The sequence below is a fragment of the Pyrgilauda ruficollis genome, unplaced genomic scaffold (assembly GCF_017590135.1).
Source record: "Pyrgilauda ruficollis isolate IOZ18807 unplaced genomic scaffold, ASM1759013v1 scaffold15, whole genome shotgun sequence".
In the NCBI taxonomy this organism is placed as follows: domain Eukaryota; kingdom Metazoa; phylum Chordata; class Aves; order Passeriformes; family Passeridae; genus Pyrgilauda; species Pyrgilauda ruficollis.
The window spans coordinates 18,023,107-18,044,441 of record NW_024513654.1 but is presented as its reverse complement, the minus strand read 5'-3'; the positions used below and the strand labels follow the sequence as shown (position 1 = coordinate 18,044,441).

At 42.1% G+C, this 21,335-nt stretch overlaps 1 protein-coding gene across 1 annotated transcript; it reads left to right on the top strand.

The window, feature by feature from the left end:
• Nucleotides 1-1,648: 1,648 nt before the first annotated feature.
• On the top strand, nt 1,649-19,112 carry ZNF488 (zinc finger protein 488). The gene is made up of 4 exons (XM_041461488.1): nt 1,649-1,747; nt 11,443-11,665; nt 15,573-15,801; nt 17,771-19,112. Exons 2-4 carry the CDS (start codon nt 11,450-11,452, stop codon nt 18,943-18,945), a joined length of 1,620 nt encoding a protein of 539 aa, XP_041317422.1. The 5' UTR covers nt 1,649-1,747; nt 11,443-11,449; the 3' UTR covers nt 18,946-19,112.
• The last annotated feature ends 2,223 nt before the right edge of the window (nt 19,113-21,335 follow it).

Genomic DNA, 21,335 nt, shown 5'->3' with positions numbered 1-21,335 from the left:
TGCCTCGGTCAGTGCTGGGCAGAAACACCCTGCGCAATGTGAGGCTGCGTCTTTGCTAGCGCCCCTTCCCTGCTCCTCTGTCCCCTGCGAGGAGGGCCAGAGCCTTCTGTTTCTAACAAAACAGGTTTTCCGATCGGCCTGAGCCCCTCCTGTGGCTGTCACAGCCCGGGCAGGCCTGTCCGTCCCCAAGCCCGAGCCCGGTATGTGCGGGTCAGGAGGGAGCGGGCAGGCAGGGCGGGCCGGGCCGGTGATCCCCGTGCCTGGAGCCATTTGATCGAGTCTTGCTCGAAGGAAAATCACACCAAGCACCAGAAGAGCTGACCCTAAGGTGCAGATCTCACCCTCCTTGGGACACAGGTTACCTCAGCACACCGTCTCACAGTGCTTCAAGCACTGTAAGGCACGTCTAATGGTCCCTTCTTACACCTTCTGTCGCTATTTGCATAAAGGCTGCAAAAATTATAAACTCTTATGATATGAAGTGCAGCGGGAATTGTCCATCCCAGTTTACTACACCTGCATCCCAAATCGGCCGATGTTTCCTAAGCAGTATTAGGAGATGCCTCCGGCACACCTGTTCCTGGGCAGGCAGTAGGATACAGAGCTTCCAGGGTGGCTGGGCAGCTACCAAACCCCCGCTGCCCTCAGCAATGTTGTTCGTGCAGTCCGAGCCGAATTTTAAGAGAACAGGAACTCTTGAGTTCATCCTCTATAATCCCTGTATCACAGAACACAGCGAGAATGGTTCACTCTCATTATTGGTATAAGATTACTCTTCAATTGCAGTGAAAATCCATCCTTTCAAAAGCATTAAAGTGTTGACATTTCTTTTCCTGATACAAGCCCATATTCAGATTACATGGACACTAATCAAATAACCCGGGTTATTTCATTTGTCAACATGTTCATAAAAATTTTCTACCAGGCGTTAAAGGCATTTATATGGAACGACATCTTTCAAAAGCAATGTTGCTAGTCCAGATTTAGGGTATATTTGATTATGACAACACGTTTGATGGTTTTATTTTACATACCAGCTGTGCCACAAATCGTTTCATACCTCAAAGTCCTAATTTTTATCCTGCGAGTGTTTTCTATGAAGCAGTAGTTTTCATTTTAAGCCGCTCTTTTCAATACCTGCAGCTCCTAGAAGAGCCTTCTATTCAAAAGCGTTGTCAGATGATCTAAAGGACAAGTGGGAAGGAGGCTTTGGAGATGGTTTTGTTTGGTTTATTTCGACGTGCGTGTGTGGTCCCCCCCCCCCCCCCAACTTTAAAAGAAACTCCTCGGTTCGTGGTACCGTTACAAGGGGGAATCCCGTCCCCTTCTGGCTGCCCCGCGCTGCTGTCCGCAGCCGCTGCGGGATGGCTTCTGCTCGGCCAGGGCTGCGGGCCCCCGCGGGCGGGCTGGCAGCGGCTCCCGGGGGAGGGGGACGCCTGGCTGGCGGCGGGGTCGGGGGCAGGAGCTGCGGTAGGCGTTTCCCGGGGTCTGCTCTGGGCGGGGAGCCGCGGCGGGGGAGGAGGGTGCCGGCGTGCTGGGGCGGTGCGGCAGCGGGGGGCTGCGGCGCGGCTCTTGGGGGGCCGGGCGGCCCCGGCGGTGGGGTGAGCTGAGCTGAGCTGAGGTGAGCTGAGGTGAGGGCTCCGCGGGCACTTGTCCGTAGCGGGATCCCGGGAGAGGGACGGGGCGCGGCGGGACCCCCGGCGCCGCAGCTCCCCCGTCCGCGGGGAGCCTGCAGCGGGACCCCCAGGTGAGCGGGGCCGGGCAGAGGGGCCGGGGTGGAGGGGCCGGGCGGGGGTCTCGGCGCGGCCGCTGCCCCTGCGGAGCGCGGCGAGGCGGCAGCAGCCCCGTCCGTCCCGGGCTGCGCTCCCGGAGCCGCGGAGCGCCGCGCTGCCGGGGCCGGGCCGGGGCCTGCGCGGGGATTCCCGAGCCTGCCCGGGGACAGGGACGGGGGCCGGGCTGCCCCGGGGCCGGGGAGCAGGTGAGGGCACGGGGGTGGCCTTTGCTGACTTGTGCCTAGCCCGGCCGTGCCGCCGCCCGCTCGGTGCGGCTGCCGGGGGCCCCGGGCAGAGTGCCCCGAGCGGCCGTGCCCAGCCCGGCTGCCGGGGGCCGTGCCGAGGCGGAGGCGGAGGCGGGACCCCTCGGCAGCCCCGCCGGCAGCCGCCCTTCTCCTCCCTCCCGGCTGTCTTCTCTCGCCGGGAACTCTCGAGCATCAGTTGCTCTTTTTATTGGTTACAGCGCTCCTCGTCCTTCTAACTTCTACAGGTGACCAGAGCATCGTGGCTGTTTTAGGTACTTACGTAGGGTCTAATTGCTTTTATGGAATTGATGAACTTTGTTTGGAATAGCTCACATTGTTATTCTCTGTTTGTATGTATTCCTTATATCAGGATATCCATGTAGTAGAAATTTCTTACTTAAGTTAGGAGCTGCTATTGCTATCACTTTAAAATGTCACATTAATCTTTAAATTTGCGAATCTTTACATTTAAAGGTTTCTGTAGGAATTCAGTCCACTGAAAATGTTTGAAGCATTTTAACGACTTTTCTGAGAACTGACAGCTACCAGTTGAAAGAAATGTCAATAGAAACTTGATGGAAGATCATATTTTTAATAGTTTTGTATTTTTAGTATAGTTGCTTTCAAATAAAAAGCAGTTGCAGTCATGCATGAAATTCAGAATTTAATAATAAACTATGTCTCAGGAGTTTTCCCTTATTTTTGGCTTTTAAAAATGCAAAATGTAGCAATTGACAGCTTTTGTTACTATGTATTAAGAATAACTGCTACTAGAGAGAGACTAGAGGAATTTCTTTTGGCAGTAGGGTGATTAAATTTATGTTTTTTAATGTATAAAACTACACCAAAGAATAAGCTGTAATTTGAAAATGCAATTCTTTTTTTGTATTTAACCATTTTTCAGCATTTCAAAGCAAAGTAAAGCTGCTTTATGGAACTCTACATTTATCATTTTATAGAGAAAATAGTTTTGTAGCAATAGAAATGCTAATGTAAAGTCAAAATATTTAGATCCTGTTAGCTCAGTGTAATATAACCAGATGAGAAAGTACAAAAATAAATTATGTGTAAGAATTAGAGAGTGCACCAGAGATTTTGGAAAATAAATTAGTTGGCTAAATCCTAGTATTTACAGATGGATATTTCCATGTCTGTAATGCTGTGATTCTGTTAATATAATTTTCCTGAAACACAGTCTTATGTTGCCTGCAATTGCTATTGATAAACACCAGGTCAAAGAACAAAATATTTTCTTGGAAAACAAACTATTTTAGGTAAGACCTATTTTAATTGACAAAATCACTTTCAATTAAAAGGTTTAATTGTAGCGAAAAATAATTTATTTATGTTGCTTCCCACAATTTCACCTTGCATAGTGTCCTTCAGCCCTGTCACTTGCTCTTATTGGAGATGACATCTTGTAGTAAGTTTAGCACAAATGTAAGTAAGATTAATGTAAGTTAATGCCACTTAGTACCATGGAAGAAATCTTCAGCATCAGCCATGTGGAAGTAACTGATCTTTGTTTAAAAATATTTCTTTTCAGATACAAATGATGAACATGCAAAATCACAAAAAATAAACAGGTGTATGTCTGGCTGTGAACGCATGTATGTGTGCATATGTGTTTCCATCTTTATGTATGTGCTTACACACCACATGTATATGTTTTTCTGTCAGAAAGAAACATTTGAACACATACTCCTTTTTTTTTTAAGCTGCCAAAATCAATAGCAGGACTCTTAAATAGGAGCATATCTTAATATGTCTTTACATTCAATCAGATAATGTAACTTTAAAAAATTTCTGAAGAGAGACATCAATGTGAATTGTATCAAGAGGGAAGACAAATATTTATGACTGTTTTCACAAGTTACACATTTTGGTTCAGCCTGTGTTTGGATCATGTTGTTTGGTTGGCTGTTGTTTCTCCATTTTCTGTGGCTACATACAGGGACTGGTGTTTTTGTCTGCATGGATGCCTCGGTGAAGGAACAAATGCACAGATCTTTATGAGAACAAATGTGTTAGCACAGATTACTGTGGTCAGGGCTGCTGTTTGTGTGAATCAAGGATTTTGCTGAAAGCAGGCACACACGTCTGTGTGACAAGTAACTTTCCTAGACTGTGTGACAGATGAATGGTTGCCTTCTTTGTTTCCCCTCTCATGGAATAACATTTGCTTTCTGCTCTTTTTGGATGTCCCTGTAAAATTCAAACTTCCTGTGATGTTTTGGAGCATTATGTCAATTGCTGAGTGGTGAACAAAGCCAGAGCAGCAGGTGCAAAACCAGACCAAGTCTCTGAGGTGATCACCAGCCCAATTCAGGCCTGGATATGAGATACTGTGAGCTCTGAACTGAAATGTATCCATAGCGTGTATGGCATGTACAGCTGTATAAGCAGTTGAAATTACGTATTCATAACATTCACAGTTAATAACAGTTTGATAATCCCCAGTCCTGGCTGAAAAATTAAAACATGCTCCCTTTATCCTACAGAAACCCAGTTTTTTCATTTATCCTACAGAAACCCTGTTTTTTAGGTCTTAGGTCATGAAACCACAAGAGTGAAGTAGTGGATAAATGCACTGCTTCATTAAATAGAGCAGCTGTAAGCCAGTGAAGAGTCAGCCCTTCACACAAAAATAAAGTCTTTGAAAACCAGTAGACTACGGAGCTGTAGTCATCTCCTCTTTATGCACAGGTGGATTGTCTGATTTAAGAGTGACTTGTACAGCCCAGTACCATCCAACAGGGTCCATTAGATCAGACACAGTGCCAGACAGAAGCATTCATTCTGTCCTTGAGACCAACCCAGCTGGAAAGGAATATTGACATTTTATGCATCATAAAGCCAAATTCCTAGACCTAGTCTGTTTGAACCACCAGGATTGCAAAAAATAAATGTACTTCATCCTTTGCAATGGATGCAGCATGGTATTACTCTTGCTTATTGTCCAGTTTGAAGTATCAAGAGTTCTCCCAGTGCCTGCACTGCATTTCTTGTAGTCGAGAGCTGGAAGAGATGGAACAGAGACCTCAGTGGCCCTGTTGTTCATTTTCTGCCAGATTCAAAACCTCCAGCTAAATCCAAGGAGGCTTCATGTGGAACTGTGCAGATACTGTTACATCACACATCCCAACAAGGGAGTATTAACGAGGCTTTCCAGCTGTGTGGGATAGCCCATTCCTTCCCTACCTACCACATTTCTGGCCATAGAAGAGAGTGGAAGAAGAAATAGGGGTTCAGTGTGGAAATCTCAAAAACCATAGGGAAGTTTGGTGCTGGGCTGCCATTTGAGAGCCAGTGGTGTGAGAGTACGTGACTCTGTTGGGACTTGTTCAAATCTCAGTTATTTTCTCATCAAACTAAATGTGATGCTCAATCCCAGGCATTTTGTTCCTGGGCATCAGGTAAAGACTGGAAATTGCATCCTTGTGGTGATCTTGGAGACGTGATGTAATCTTCATCTGCTTTGGAGAGGGAGGTCTGCATGTCTGTGTGGGAGCTGCTATGCATCAGGAGAGAGGCCACTTCAACTTCCCTATTCTCTAAGAAAATAAGAAGAAACCTGTAAGCTTTTCTTTTAGTTTCTGCTTCCAAATTGTTCCTGTGTGTCACAAGACTTGTTGAAAGCAAATGTAGAGCTTGAGGTATTTGTTAATTTCCAAGCAGGGATTTTATCTCTGTCTTCATTATTCCCACAGAAGTTTGAGAGTTTGTTTATAATAAAAAGGTTTGGCAGTTTCATGATTCACTAGGCTAGGTATCCAGCCAAGATATAATGATGGTTCATCAAAAGCTGTCAGCTTACATTGCATGTACTGGGGATTTCAGATGATGGAAGACAATCTGAAGACCACACAGCCTTAAAATAGTAAGAACTGAAGAACTGCTCCCTGAAGGTATCAGGATAATACAATAACAAAGTCGTGAGCACCCCATAAACTTAAAGGTCTCTAATTCACAATAAAACCTTCATAAGGGCCCACTTTCTAAAAGCTCAAACTAGACACCAAACTCCACACCCCAAGCTGTTTCCTGATCATTCCAGAGGAATCTAGGCAGTGAGTTTCCCTATTTCTACTCATTATTTTTAGGTACTTGTCAGGTTAGAGTTGTGCAGCTGCTGTACAGAGAAGTGTGAAGAAAGAAAGCTGGGGAAGCCTGGAATGCCAAGGAAGACCATGTCCATGCATCAGGCTAGTTCAGTCCCAATTTTATTCCACTCCTTCAGATTCTGTCAATCTCTGCAGTCAATAAATTCCTCCTTGATGCATAGTTGTATTTCCTTCTACTTCTTCCCAGATGTCTAGCTCAGGTAAGCACATCAGGCAAGTGTGACTCAATCATGCCAGGAGAACAGGGGATATGTTAGATGAGCAGTACATTAAGAACTGTGAGGAACTGAGAAGAGAGGTAATCAAAATATGCCTCAACTGTAGCCCTGGGCTGCAAAAAAAAAGGTAAAAATTCCAGTCTCCACAGGTTTAATTATTGTTCTGTCATTTACCTCATCAGTGCTAATTGGGCTGTTCTTAATGCATAGATGTGACGTGGCTCACTGGCAGGAAAGGGGCCTCTGGGTCAGCCGCCTTCTTGCTTCTCTGCAGGATCACTGCTGGGATCCAAATTTGTGACCAGTAAAAATGGGAAGATGAAAGAGCATAGTCAAAGCTCAGAAATTCAGGGTGTATTGTCTTATGTCCATCTCAAAGATGGACAGGTTGCTAAACCTGAGACTCAGAAATGAGTGACATATGAGTAGTTTTTCTTAAATTCCAGAGAAATTATTTCCAAGGTAATCAAAGATCTTTGTATACTCTGCTAGGGGTGTAATATCTGTCTGAGGGGTAGCAAACCCACCCCCAGATGGCTTTCTTCATTCCAGAAAGGCTGGGAATGGCAACACATCCCTGTATCTCCAAGTGTTTCTGTACAATTTTCTTCATGTGTGTGGGATTTTCAGCAGTGAAAGTGCAAAGAAAAAATTTTGTGCTCAGAAAGACCTAACTTGCACCCAAGCTGAAGCACATAAACATTAGCAGTGAACTAAAAGAAATTACTTGTTTAGACTTTTCATGCTTTAAAGGACTTCTCAGCTTGTGATTGAATTTAGGAAACAGGGTTTAGTTTCAGGATTTATTTCTTGAGTTCTGGGATTATTTTTTAAAGCAAGAATTCTCAATTCTTTTACTTGATTCCCAGCCAGTTTCCTTCAGTTTTAGTTTTGATTTTTCTCCTTTGCAGTTCACAACTTAAATAAAGGGAGAAGAAAACCTGGCCTAGAAGAAAAGCAACTGTATAAAACCCAAGAATAGATTTTCTCGCTTTTCTATTTCATATTCCCTTAAAATTTCCTTCATGTGTTAAGAATCCTCAGTTCCTTATAACAACAGAAAATAGTAAATGCTGCAGACAGAACCACTCTGTCTGCATCAGCTCAATTCCTTTATTATCTGCAGTTTATTGTGCATGACACTGCACGTCTGATCGTGGATTCCTCAGACCGACAGACCTGCTAGTGAAATCAAAGGCAGTTTTGGCAGCAGCCACAGGACTGCACTGGCACAGTCACAGGTTATGTGCTTCAGGGAAAATGCCATCACACTTTGGAGCAGAAAGGAGTAAGTTAAAAGGTGAAGGAAATGATGGCTCCAGTATTTAATATTTCTGTTTATTTTTTTCTTTCAGTTTTGTTGATTTGGGAAATGCAGAGCTACAGTGTTTACATTAACCTCTGCTCTGGAGAAAGTCTGGAGTAAATACAAAAATGGTTGGGAAGATGCTTTCCAGGATTAAATACTTTTAATTATTTTTTGAGATTACATTCTGTGCTATTTTTTTTTTCCAGCTAGGATAATTGCTTTGAAAGTGATATAACTATATGCAAATTAATCTGCAGTTAAAATAGAAGTAAAGGTGAAATAGAAGTAGTTATTGACAATTTTGAAAATCCAATTAATTTTAGAGAAACAGTTTTTATTACCTGCTTCTGTTTTTGATTGTGAAGAGCTGAACTGGCTAAATAAGTTCTGGCTGAAATGGTTCCTCTCTTGCAAATGTAATTTGTTTTCTTCCCACTTGCATAGCTGATCATAATTCTAAGCAGGGTGCCTTTCGGGCCACTAAGAAGCTGCAAACGATGCCACAGTTCAATGTGGTTACTGTGGCAAGAAGAATGGGGTCAAGTCCTCTGAAAACAGAATTCAGGGGAGTCCTTGCTCAAATCAGTGCTTCTACATTTGGGAATTTTCAGACATTTCTTAGGAGGGCTTGCAGTGACATCTGAAGGCCATGAAGTAGAAAACCAGGGATGTGAAAATTCCTTTCTTTTCCTCTCTGGTAACATGTTTTTCTCACGAGGTGCAGGAGCTATATAAACATATTTCAGGAAGGTAGAAGTTGTAAACCTAATTAGTTAATGGGACGCTATACAAGTGCTAGGAAATGGGGAGAGACTAGGAGAAGGCTATCTTTAGAGTTCCACCTTGGAAGAACACTCAGGAAACCAAAAGTTGACTAACAATTTGTGTGCTGCTCTGTAGGCAAGCAGGCTGGGAACATTTGCTGCAAGCATCATCTATTTCATGTGCTTTTCAATGGAACATCCAGAATTGCATAATCCATAGGGAGTTGCCTGCCCATAGGTCCTTGTTCTTTGACAGATCTGTCACACTTCTCAGAAATCAAGATGCAAAATCCATCACTCAGGGACATGGTATATGTGTATCAGATACTGTCTGGGGGATGAAGAGTCCATTAAACAGCAAGTCCCTAAACTCATCCATATGAAGAATTCACATCTGTGACAGATAGAATATGGAGAGTACCCCTAACAGGTGATCTGAGTCCAATGTGCTACTGAAGCACTATAAATATTCATTTTATTTCAGCCTCTCAGAGATGTCTGTGAGTGATTCCAGAGGGATAGGAGCTGCTCATGCAGAACCTGAGTGGCAACAGCAAGATCATGTTGTGGAGGGGGATCCTGGGAAGCAATGGCACTCCCGGCACTGGCAGTTTGGGACAAGCATATCACTGCCTGCATGATGTAGAGCTGAAGATCTGACCTTCACAATGAAGCCTGTGGTAGAGTTCTGTAAACTTTGCTACACACTAGGAGAAGAGCGAATGAAGTCATATGTACAACAGCTAGTGAATCTGTAAGAAATGAAGGCACAGCAGATTTATTGCTCAACGAAGGAGGTAGCCAAAATGAGGAGATCAATGGCATGAAGACAAGAGTAATCAGTTGGGTGAGGTCATGGGGAGCAGTCATTCTCTGTTATGAGAATTTTCTCTCTTCTTCACTCACTGGGAAGAATGTGAGTGATTCACCTACTTCAGCCTGTCAAATTAAAATGGCAGGCATTCTAGTATACCGTCTCCATTTCTCATTATGACTTCATTTGCAAGTTCTTAATGAATTTCCTTTGACTATGAAGACTGTTGGCAAAAGTGTGAGATTTGCATTGAAACCAGATTTTATAAGTAAACAAGGGCTCAAGTACTGGGTTCATGGTTTGGTGTAGAATTCTCATTCAGGCTCAAGTCTGAAGTTCCTGAAAACTTAAGGGAGGTTTTATTAAAAAAAAAAAAAACAAAAAAAAAAAAAAACTCTAAGCATCTTGACTGTGGCTGAAATTTTGGCTTTAGATTATAATCAGATGAAAAACATGTAGAGTAACGATTCCTGCCTGACAGGGTGCTCAGAACCGGAGGCCGTAGATGCACGGACAGAGCCTGGGGATGTCCTGCTTCGCTTGCTCAGGGGCGCTGTGTTATGCTGAGCTGTGACACTAGATGGTGCATTCGCCCCGTCCTTGGAAAAGATGCAGCTTCCCAGTGCCTTTGGCGCAAGGCCGACGGTCACTGTCCCATCTGCTGTGTAATCACAGTGCATCCTTCTCACAGCTTTTCACAAAAGTGACCCTTCCGTGCAAGAGTCAAATTCCGTGCTCCCACAGCTGCCAGAGTGCCACTTTGGGACTTTGGCATGTAGGCTGGGGTTTTTTTTTTTTGTCTGATCACATATTAAGTTAACAAGTAATTTAGGAACAAGCAAACTTTAATGTCATATTGGGTTCAAGGGATGCTTGAGGTTGGATAGAGGGCATATGTTATCCCACTCTTTGCCTTGGTTGTCTGGTTTAGGCCTTCATCCTTCTGATGTTTACTACATACTGAATGTCTGACTGTGTATTTTAATATTTTTAGGGTATGGTGTTAGACCTTGCCTACAAGGTATAAATTATACTGATTTAACTACACTGATTTAGAAACTGATGTAGTTAAATCAGTGCAACTCTCCTGAGCACTTTGTACCACTTCAGTTTAAGTCATGAGTCAGTGAATAACAAATCAATTCTGTTGGCAGAGAGTGAGAAAGATTAGACTAGATTTTCAGCCCATCTATCTCAGTATTTATTAGGCTAAGGCCTCTTCAGGGCTTGTTGCTGTTCTCTTTAATTTTCTCTGCCTAATGGACCTGATCCAGCTCTTGATGGCGTAAATGAGGGGTTTTCCATGACCTCCAGCTGGGAGCTGGAGATGGCAATATCTTTATTAGAAACCTAGAGAGGCTTAGAATGACAAATAACTCAAGCCTGTCTTCTCCTCATTGCATACTGAGTTCTCAGATTGTGGCTCATATTGCAGAAGCTGCATCTGCAATGACAAATATATTATTCTACATTCAGTGCTGGAAAATTTATCCACTAAAGACAGGAATCTCTACTAACATTGTGTTAGGAGTATCACTATGAAAAGAGTCATAATCTGATTTGATTTTCTCAACAACAGCTGACAACATATACTTTGAGGCAGGATGAATAAAATTATTTTCTGGAATTTCCACAAATTTTGTGCATTCTGGTTGGACAGACTCAGGACTTAGGTTATTCCTGGTTTTGTAGCAGCTTAACCAGAAATTAGACTGATGTTGCACTCAAGCAAAAAAAGCACAGCTTTTTCAAAATGTGTTTCAAAAAGTCTTGCTTTATTTTGTTTCTGTTCTCCTTCTCTACCTTTCTTCACGCTTCTACAAACTATTAATAATAAGAAGGATATCTGAGAATATGCTTAAGAATATGCTGAGTTCTACCCACTGAAAATTTTGCTTATTTTTCCCAAATCTTCTTATTCCTGTCTGTAGAGAGCAGCGGTTGAACTCTTGGACTGTCTGCCTATTCCAGGAAGAGTAATTCACTTGTTTACAAACCTAAGATTTTGGTTTAGTGAAAAGTAATCTTTCTCATTCTGAACTGGATATTAATAAAGCTGTAAACTCTGTAACTAACAATGTCCTGGCATACTCTTACAATTCACCTACAGATCCTGGAATTCTTCGTATTTCAAGTAGTGATGCCACATTCTACTTCTATCTCTGTGCCAAATGTGATTTCTTGTGTTTTTTACAGATTTATAATGGAACTTACATCTTTGCCTAAATTCCTTTGGACAAGTGACAACAAGCTTCTGCATCACCATTTTCCAGACATACTGGCTACTGTTCATACCACACAAGACATCCCTGAAGAAGTTGTTTTTGGACCATGCATGCTCCAGAACACCCTGCTGGACACTGTAGCTTTCATTGCTCTCAAGTGTTCTGACAGACGGAACATCCACTATGTATTTAAGGTATGAGAAAAATATGAATGTTTAATGTTAGAACGATCAAAAAGAGTTACACCATCCCTGAGAAGGTAACTTTGCAAGGGGTAGGTTTTTGTTTTGTTCAGCACAAGTAACAGCTCCTTCAGAGAGAAAAGGCCAGTGCATTTCTGATTTATGAACTGTAGACTTGAAGGACCTAAGGAAAACTCTATCCTTTGCAGAAAGAATACAAAGTCCCACTTTTATGCTGATGATTGATGACCTGCTTCAGATCTGACTTGGAACAGGAGGGAAGAGGGACAAATAGTTTAGTAACTTCTAGTTCAGCTTCTGACAGGACAAAGGAGGTTTATCACACCAAAGAAGGCGTGCCAGTCCTGTGAGAACAGAGAGGGAAGACTGTGGCATTTCACTGATTCATGCAAGGGGTACATTCACAGCATTTATTTACAGATCTAGGCAACTGCTACCCCAGTGTGTTCAGTTATCCTTAAAAGCGAAACCACAATGGCAGACAGGCAACTCCACACACACTTTGGGCTGCCACAACTTAACTGCTGTTAGTACATGGACTTCCTAAAGTCACCTTAGGTCTGTATGTCTGTGTTACAGCTGCTCTTTTCAATCACTGTAGGGAAGGCAGAAACCCCAGGATTGTAATGGACTGTTAACTCTCAAGCTCTAGTTCCCCAATTTTTTTTTGTTTTGTTTCATAGTCACTGTTTATCATGCTGACCACTTACCCTGGCTTTCTGGGTCATGGAGTGCCTTTCAGTTGTTCAGACTGTTGGTCTAGATGAAGACAGGGAGGTGTTTTACAGTGTGAGGAAAGCCAGTTTCCCACATTCTATGGGATGGATGGATCTGAGAAAGATCCAGGTTTGCCTAAGATTCCTGAGCTCTGGAGGAGGGAAATCCCAAGGCATATGTGGAATATGGAAGATACAGATGTTGAGAGATAACCTGTTCTACACTTCTGCTTTAAACAAATTATGAGAGAGAAGAAGAGGTTTCAGGGTTTATCTGACTGCTTTGAGTCTGTGGCACAAGTTTGCTTTCTTGGACAGTGTTATTAGTACTCCAGGAGTCCAACAAACTCTTTGGAGAGAGACCTGCCCTGAAATAAGGCTTTAAATTTTTGAATATTTCTGTATTTCTCCTGGGAGTTTTGAATTACTGTAGAGAGAGCCTCAAAGGTTTTCTACATTGGAAGAGCCCTCTAGAGGGATGGCTTTAGTGTTTTCCTACACTTGAGCTAAGTAATTGCTATGCAGCAATGAAATTGGATGCCTGAGTTGGCTCAGATCTCTGTCTTTTGGCAGTAAATACATGAAATTCTGTGCAAGTAGCTGTTTCAGATGCAATTGGTAGTCCCATATCCTGTTAACTACTCATAATTAAAAGTAAACCTCCCAGAAATCAGGAACTACCATCAGACTCCTAACTGTGTGTAGTAATTAAAAATTCAATCATGATGCTATGTTGTCATCATGGCACTGAAGAAAAAATGTGTTTTGCTTTGCTGGGTATAGTGCAAACAGAATACACACAAAAATGAATTGGCAAGGTGGATTTGTTGCAACTGAGGTTTCTGTTCATCATCGTTCATCAGCACTCCTGAAATTTGGGGAATGTTATTTCTAACAAGGGTTTCATCATCTTGGGCTTTTTTCTTTAGACCAAAGGAGAACTTCATAATCTTTTTTCCCTCATTTTCTTGGTGACATTAATTTGAGCTCCTTGGCCCAGTTTGTAGACTTGGGCAAAGAAGATGCATTGGCAGCCATTGGCACAGGTAGCTCTTTCCAGCTGATTCCTCTGCCCCTTACAGCTTCTTGCGGATTTCAAGGAAAAGCCTTATTTTCTCCCTTCTCTTCCAGCATCTCCCAAGGGAGGCATATTCCTACACAGCCCATCTCTGACTGAGATGCTGGGCTGTGGAGGCCTTACCTCATGTGTGGGTGCCAAGGGTCCATCTGGGGGATTGACACCTCCAGGAGAGGGTGGATTTGTCAGGTTTATAGTCTCTGAACACATGGAAAACTAAAGCTGGTTCGTGAGTTGGCAGCACCCAGATCTTATCTTACATCTGGTACTCCTCCTCACCTACTTGAAGCGCACTGAGCTCTTTCCCTGGAGTCCTGGTGGAGCTGTGCTCCCTTTGACTTTGCTTAGAGCACCGGGTGGCTGCTCAGTATTTCTGAAACACAGCAACTAAAATATGACAGCCTCTGTCATAGCTATTAGTTACAGCCACTGTGTGTGGGTGGGTGTTCCTGTGTTGCTGTCAGGCACTTGTATTTCTCAATCATTGTTAATTACCATGGCATTTAGAGAGAACTAGTTTCAGGGCATGCTAATTTATTTTCTCTCTTACACTAAATAACTCTCATCCTAATGGTCTCTTAATGTTTCATTCTTGTATCCCAGCTACTAATGTGATCAAACTTTTCATGGTAGGTAATAGTCAGTTAAAACCAGAGAAATAATTAGCCAAAATATTGTTTCTGATACCAAACACGAAAGAATGGCTACCCTGCAATTAGTGGAAAACAAAGAGCTATACATTGCTTGGGGTGAAATTTAGAATACTTGTCATTAGACATTTTTCATTTGCAAAATTCTTCCTTTTTAAACAATGATTAGTGCTTCAAAAATTAGTTTTTATGCATATAAATGTTGCCTTTGATCACCCTGTGTTTTAACCTTCAAGCTATGAAAATATTCCCTTTCAAATGTTGCAGAGGGCACAGACCTGCTGTGGTAAACACCAAGGAAAAACCTATAAAGAAATCAATCATTCCCTATTCAATGTAATAAAATAACTAAGATTGGAGTCACACACTGCGTGAGGAAGACAATGCCAAATGTTTTGTACTTACATTATTTACTTGTCAACCTGTGACTAAATGACTCGGGAGTCCTGTGGAGTAAAAATTATATGTGGTTTAGGACTATGCTGTAATATACACATAAAACAGAAATTTAATTTGAGCAATAGACTTAATATTATTTTTTACTTTTTAGTGCTGTCCTGCGCAACCTGAGAAATGTTTTTAAACTTAATTTGTTTGGTATATCTGCATGTACAAAAATTGAAAGTAAATCAACCCCTTGCAACTCTCAGAAATTATTTAACAAAACATATTGATATGATGAGGTTTATCTGTTTAGATACCTTGAAATTAATTTAATCAATCTAGCAAAGGTAAAATATAATTTTATCTCTGAAAAAAAGGAAAGAGATCATATAAGTGCTTCTTATAGTTGTATATATTAAAATCTGTATTTTATGTAAGCTAGCCAAACAGCCATGCAGATGTTTACTTGGGATATTGAATCAAATAACCGTGACTTTTCCTACACCCACTGATCCATATCCTCTTGTGTCAGTGAAAAACTCCACATGCAACTGTCCCGAGTTAAGTTCATTCCCAGTTTCACACTGCACTGGTCCAGGGGTCTGCACATCTCTCAGTGCCCAAGTCACAGCACTGGCACATCTCCTGACTCATATTCCACTTTCATACCCCAAGGATTGAGACCCTTTCTTAAGAGAGGATCACAGCTCCTGTACCTCTGTGATGCACACCTGGCACAGTGCCATGGGATGGTCTGCACAGGACAGGGCTGAAGACTCATCAACACAGCAGCCCTGGCTTTGCCATGGGAGGTTACACATGAACCTTGGTGTCTCCTCCTCCCTCCTACACAGCTGTATTCCAGAGGTCTCAGCCCCCACACTCGGGAAGCCTTCTCCCTGTGATGCCTTTGGATTTGGATTTCTGGCAGATTTGGTGACACTGGGCTCACAGCTTTGTCATATGGGCTCAGTGCAAGGCAGAAACCAGGCTTTGTTCTTGGATTGGGTGAAAATCTTGCTTTGGGCCTCAAGACCTGTAACTTCCCTTCTTTGTGTCCTGTCTCACAGGTGGATGTTACATCTGTGCACAGCCCCACAGGACTGCCGTGGATGAGACTCGTACAGGCAGCTGCCAATAGCAAGGAGCAGAACTTGGAAGCTTACTTAGAAAACAGTCAGTTATACTATCGCTCCACCAGGAGAATCAGCAGAAATGAGGAGCTGCTTGTCTGGTACGATGAGGAGCTTTCCAGCCTCTTGGGTTTCAATGAGATAAAAGCTCAGAGGCCCCAGAATGGTAAGTGCTGAATTGCTGATTGCAGGGTCACTGAGGACTGAAGGGAGTCTGCATCTTCTTTAGGATCTGATTGTCCTGTAATAATACAAAACATGTGTAAATCCTTAGCTGGTCTGCTAAGAGAAAAGATCTGCTTTGAGGTTTGAGCTGGAGGCACAGAGCAAGAAACGATTTGCAGTTCTTAATGCCATTCTCATTGGTACTTTCTAGCAGAGGATGGTGCACGAGGGATTCATGCTGAAATTTTTGAGCTATGCAATGGAAATCTATGCACTTCGATAACTTAGAATCCTAAAAGTCTGAAGTGTCAGTTGGAAATAGGCCTTTTTTAGCTCATTGACAAATCAGGTATAGGCTAGTATTCAGCTTTAATCTTGTAAATGAACAGATCTTTAAAAATACAATAACAATACAATAACAAACCTAACAGTATTGCATGCAGCACACTCTGCGTATTTAGTGTGGGACACAGTGGAAATGAGGAAAAGAGCAGGCTTCAGTTTCTGAGATGTTCCTGGAAATTCATTGCTCCAAAAGAAACTGACCTGGATGTTGTTACAAAACTAAAAACTCCAGATTACTCTCCAGATTACAGAGACACCAAGCAACTTAGTCAGGTGCATACCAAGTCTGACTCCAGCTGTCATTTGCTCTAAATTTTACCTAGACTGGAACAAAACCCCTTTCTACCTTCCCTTTAGTTGAGGTAAATAAAGCTTATATAGACTGGTTAGTAAAGGTATAGGTTGGTAAAGATATGCGTTAGCAAATTTATATGGTAATGTGCTTGTCTGTAAATCAGTATTAAATTAATTCAGACACATTCATAACAGGAGCCGACTAAATCATTCCAGCTGGTTTGAGTGTATTCCATTGGTTTCTGGGTAGACACACACTGCCAGCCCTTTGGATTTACCAGGGAAAAGTGTTACTTGCACAAGAAACACTATATCTAGACTCAAGACTTTAACTCATAGACTTTCCATCCATTTCAGCAGCCTTATTTTCTTATAAAAAGTTCAGCTTCTGTAGTTTGTAAAGTGATATAAGCTGTGCTGAGTCCCAAATTAGGAATTTTTAATTCTACCCAACCAATTTATGAACTTTCCTATGTATCCTAGGCCTCAGGTGCTGGCTGGCATCACTTGCATTGTAAAACTGCTGTGTGGTGAAATAACGTAACATGGATATAGTTTACAAGGGTTAAGATGTACCATATTTGTGTTGATTGCTGAATTTTGTACCATCTGTTCATGGGCAGTCAATCATCCCAATGAACCAGAGGTGCAGTAGGTCTGAAGATCACAAGGAAAGAGTGTTCCTTATTCCTCCTGAACATCACTGGCATTGTTTCAATTTGAACATAATTTCTGTGCCATAGACATTTGTGCCTTAAGGCATATAACAGCTTGCAAATGAGCATGAGTAAGGGCTTCAGGCATTAAGGTCATATAATTATTGAGCAGTATTAAACTTCCAGAGTATCCTAAAAATAGAGAGTCATGTAAAGATCTTTGAATCCTGGTCTAAAACTCATTATTGCTTGGATACATAGTATTTAACCTTCATCCTGAATAAATGCCAGTGACTTAGTTAAGAAATGTAGACCCAAATCTAGATTTAGACTTCAAATCATTATAAAGTCTAAATGGTTTTATCTAGATCATGGTGTACTGGCCATTTTATGTACTTTTATGTAACATAATTACATTTTATGTAATAAAATTTAGGCTTGAGAGTCTAAATGGAATATTTCTGCAGTAGCACGGAAGCATGGAAGCAAATGAGAATGAACCATTTTGCATAGCAGGAAGGGACCCGATTCTGCCCTGGCATTAGTTTTACCATGTGTAACCTTGTATGACACAAGAGGTGTTTCTGGTTTTTTGTGCCAATGACAGGATCAGGATCTGCATCCACCCATGATTCAACCTTTGCAAAACTCATCACTTGTTGTCTGTTTCTGCAGAGCTGAAATGCCAAGAGTGTGACCGAGTCTTTAAATGTGAGCATTCCTATCTGTCCCATGTCCGCTTCCTCTGTGTCCCAGAGAAGAGCGCTCTGCTATGGAGAAACTTCCAGAGCCCTAAAACTGAAAAGAGCAGCCTAGCTGAGCAGACCACGAATTTCCACAGTCTGGCAAGGGACCTGGAAGTCAAAATGTCAGCTTGTAAAGATGATGCACATGGCCTTATTGGAGAAAGGAGAGCAAAATCTGAAGAGGCTGAGAACAACAGGAGCAGGAAAACAGTGCTGTTGGAGAAAACCAATAATTTGACTGAGGAACGTAACTTTGGGGGCAAGGAAGAGGTTGGGGGAGAGCATGCATTGGCTGGTTCTTTCAGGAAGCTTGCTTCAGGGAGGCAGTCAGCTAGGAAGGATGCTTTAGAGCAGAAGCAGAGTGCTTTCACTGAGGTCAGGAGGATGAAAGAGAAGCTGAGGAATGAGAGACTGCAGGAGCCAGAGCAGGAGGATGGCACGGTCCCGCTTGGTAAAGAGCAGGTGTCAAAGGAAGTGTTGCTGAACTCCTCTGGTAGTGCATTCTCCTTTGTTTGGCCTGCCAGAGGTCGAGGAGAACAGAAGAGTGCTTTCAGCAAGCCCAGTAAGTGTGTAACAGAAAGAGCTGCAGTAAATTCTTCTCATCCCATGAGTGAGTCAACAAAGAGCCTGGGGGAGCTGTCTGGCTTCATTGCCACCGCAGACATCATGTGCTGCAGCAGTCTTCTCAATTCCAAGTTCTTTGTCAGTGATTTGTGTAATGCTCAGATGCTGCAGACAAGCATCACTCGGAGCAATGTTTTCCCATATACCTCAGAACCGTGGCTCAAGCAAGCAGGAGGACAGTTACAAAACACCACCACCACTTCCTCCTCCTCCTCCTCTTCCTCCTCTTCCTTGACTCTTCTTCCCCCCACTTTCACATCCTTTGGAGTGGCTGCCCAGAACTGGTGTGCCAAATGCAACCTGTCCTTTCGCATGACGTCTGATTTAGTCTTCCACATGCGGTCACATCACAAAAAGGAATACTCCTCCAGTGAATCCCAGTGCAAGAGGAGACGAGAGGAGAAGCTGACGTGTCCCATTTGCCACGAGTACTTCCGAGAACGCCATCATTTATCCCGGCACATGACTTCTCATAATTAGAGCTATGCAGACAGATGTCACCAAGTGACTGGGCAGGCTGGGTGAAGAAGGGAATGATAGTCAATTAAATCCATTTCTTTTTGAGTTTACATTAATTTCTTTCAGAAAATCACTGTTTACAATAATTTATAATAGATGCTTTGTGAAAAAAAAAATTAAATGTTTACAAGAGTCTGAGTGGGTTTTAAGTTTTGAAAACTCAACCTAGCCCTTGTCAACCTATTTTTGAGGAAATAAAACAGTGAAATGAATCCATATGCAGTGTTAATTTGCAGAGTAGGGACAAAATTATAGATTTGAAAACAGAGTTGTCTTTGCTTATATTTGATTTGCTGGTGTCTGTGCAGTACAATGTAAATACAGAAATAACAACCACCTCATTGAATGAGGAACCTTTAAGCATTAGAAAAATCAGAGCTTATGCGTGAAAAGAAGATAAGTTACTATTTCTAGCAGCATTGGTGGACTCTTACTCTTTTATAGTAGCTGAATCAGGTCTCTTACCAAATTTTTAAGTTAAAAACTGAAACCTTACCATCTCCTTGGCTTTGAAAGGGACCTGAATTTAAGACTGTTTGAAATCTGATTGTCAACAACTGACCAGCACCCTGCCAAAGTGGTTGGAACTTGTAAAGCAGAATATCCAAGTTCCATTCTAGGCTCTGCTGCTTTTGAAATGTCTTTTACAGAGTGAAATCAACATGGGTCTGTATCAAAATGTGAGCTGTTGTCAAAGATTCTAAGACCTGTGTGACTTTAGTAGGCATACAGATCTGATGGGAGTAGAGTTCAGCCTGTGGTTTTCAGGTTTTGGATATACCAAAGGAAGAAGTTAGGGTATCTGAGTTACAATTAGCTACTGATAGATAGAATGTGCACACTTTAATTGTGGATGATAGGCTCTGTTCTGATAACTGCTAGAACAGAAACAAAATGATACAGGTGTAAATGAATTGCACTGCATTGGGCCAATTCCAACTTTTTTAAAAAAGAGAGTGGCATATTCTTTCTCTTGCCTGTCCAAGAGACACTTTCCTTTTGTCTCCTTTTTTTTTTGAGCATTGCTGAATCTCAGCAGCAGATAAATTTATACTGCTCAGAGTGGGAGGAAACACTGTCTATTGTTACTGCAGCCCCATCTAATTAGCCTTTCATTACTTTTTAAATCCATTTAGGGGCTTGATCTTGATAGTTTATTACACTATGTTCTTCAAGCAATCATTTCTCCTGCTCTTGTGTAATATTTTTTCAGGTTGTCTGATGTTTTTGTGGCCTGCCTTTGAGCCTCACCTGCCTCATCAAGGGCTATTATTCCCCTTCAGTCAGAGAATGATCAGAAACCATTCATTTCCCAGCTGAGGGTAAAGGACATTTCAATATGTTCTATATATTCCACCACACTGATGATATACTCCAGTGGTTTCTGGACAGAGTTTTGAGTTACCATGACAATGCCTAGCCTGATAATTCAAGTATCAGCAAGTAAATACATCTGAATGAAAAAGAGAGACTGACAGTCTTAGGCTGCCAGCTGGAACCAACATAACCCACTCACTGTTGCCTCTTGGGAGATTTCTGTGAGTCAGGAGATTGTATTCTTCCCAATATATTGCTGTTGAACATTAATACATGGCTGTTTCCTATTAATATAAACATTTTTCTTATTGCAGGCTTTATTTTTGAAACTATTACATTATGCCTTTGAGTTCAGGAGACAGTCCTGGTTGGATTGTAACACAACTTTTCAAGGTCAGTGGTGGAAGCTCTTTCACTTGAACCATTAAAACACAAAGTGAACAAAGACTTCGAAACATGGAGCACAGGGAACAACCTTGCATTGAGCAGGGGATGGTGTGGTTTTCTTGTAATCTTTCCATCTCTATTTTGTGTCCAATAACATTTGCTGTGTAAGGAATATATTTATGGCAAAGTTTAATGGGCCAAATTTCACTCCACCTGGGTGCCAGCCAGTTTACTGTGAAGTCAGTGTCCATAAAGTGTAATGAAGGACTCTGGTGTAACTGCATTCATATGTGGTCAGGGTTATATTTCCCATTAGTAGTTTAGGCCAGATTGTGATCTCATTTATTCCAGTGAAAATCCAGAATAATTCCATGTTGCTACTCCTGATTTATATTAATTACTTTAAGATTAGTCTGTCCCAGTATAAATAAGACTAAAGATTTTTTGGTACCGTTACTGCAAAATGTTCTTTTCTGTACTTACTGAAAGATGCCATGTTTTCTTAACAGTTTTATGATTAGAAATGTAGCTTCAGATTTCTGCTGGAAAAAGACAGGACTAGCTGTATAATGCTCCCCAGTATTATTTTGGCACATCACTTCAACATTGCCCTGCTCCAAATGCCTGTTTTTCCAGTGCACTACACC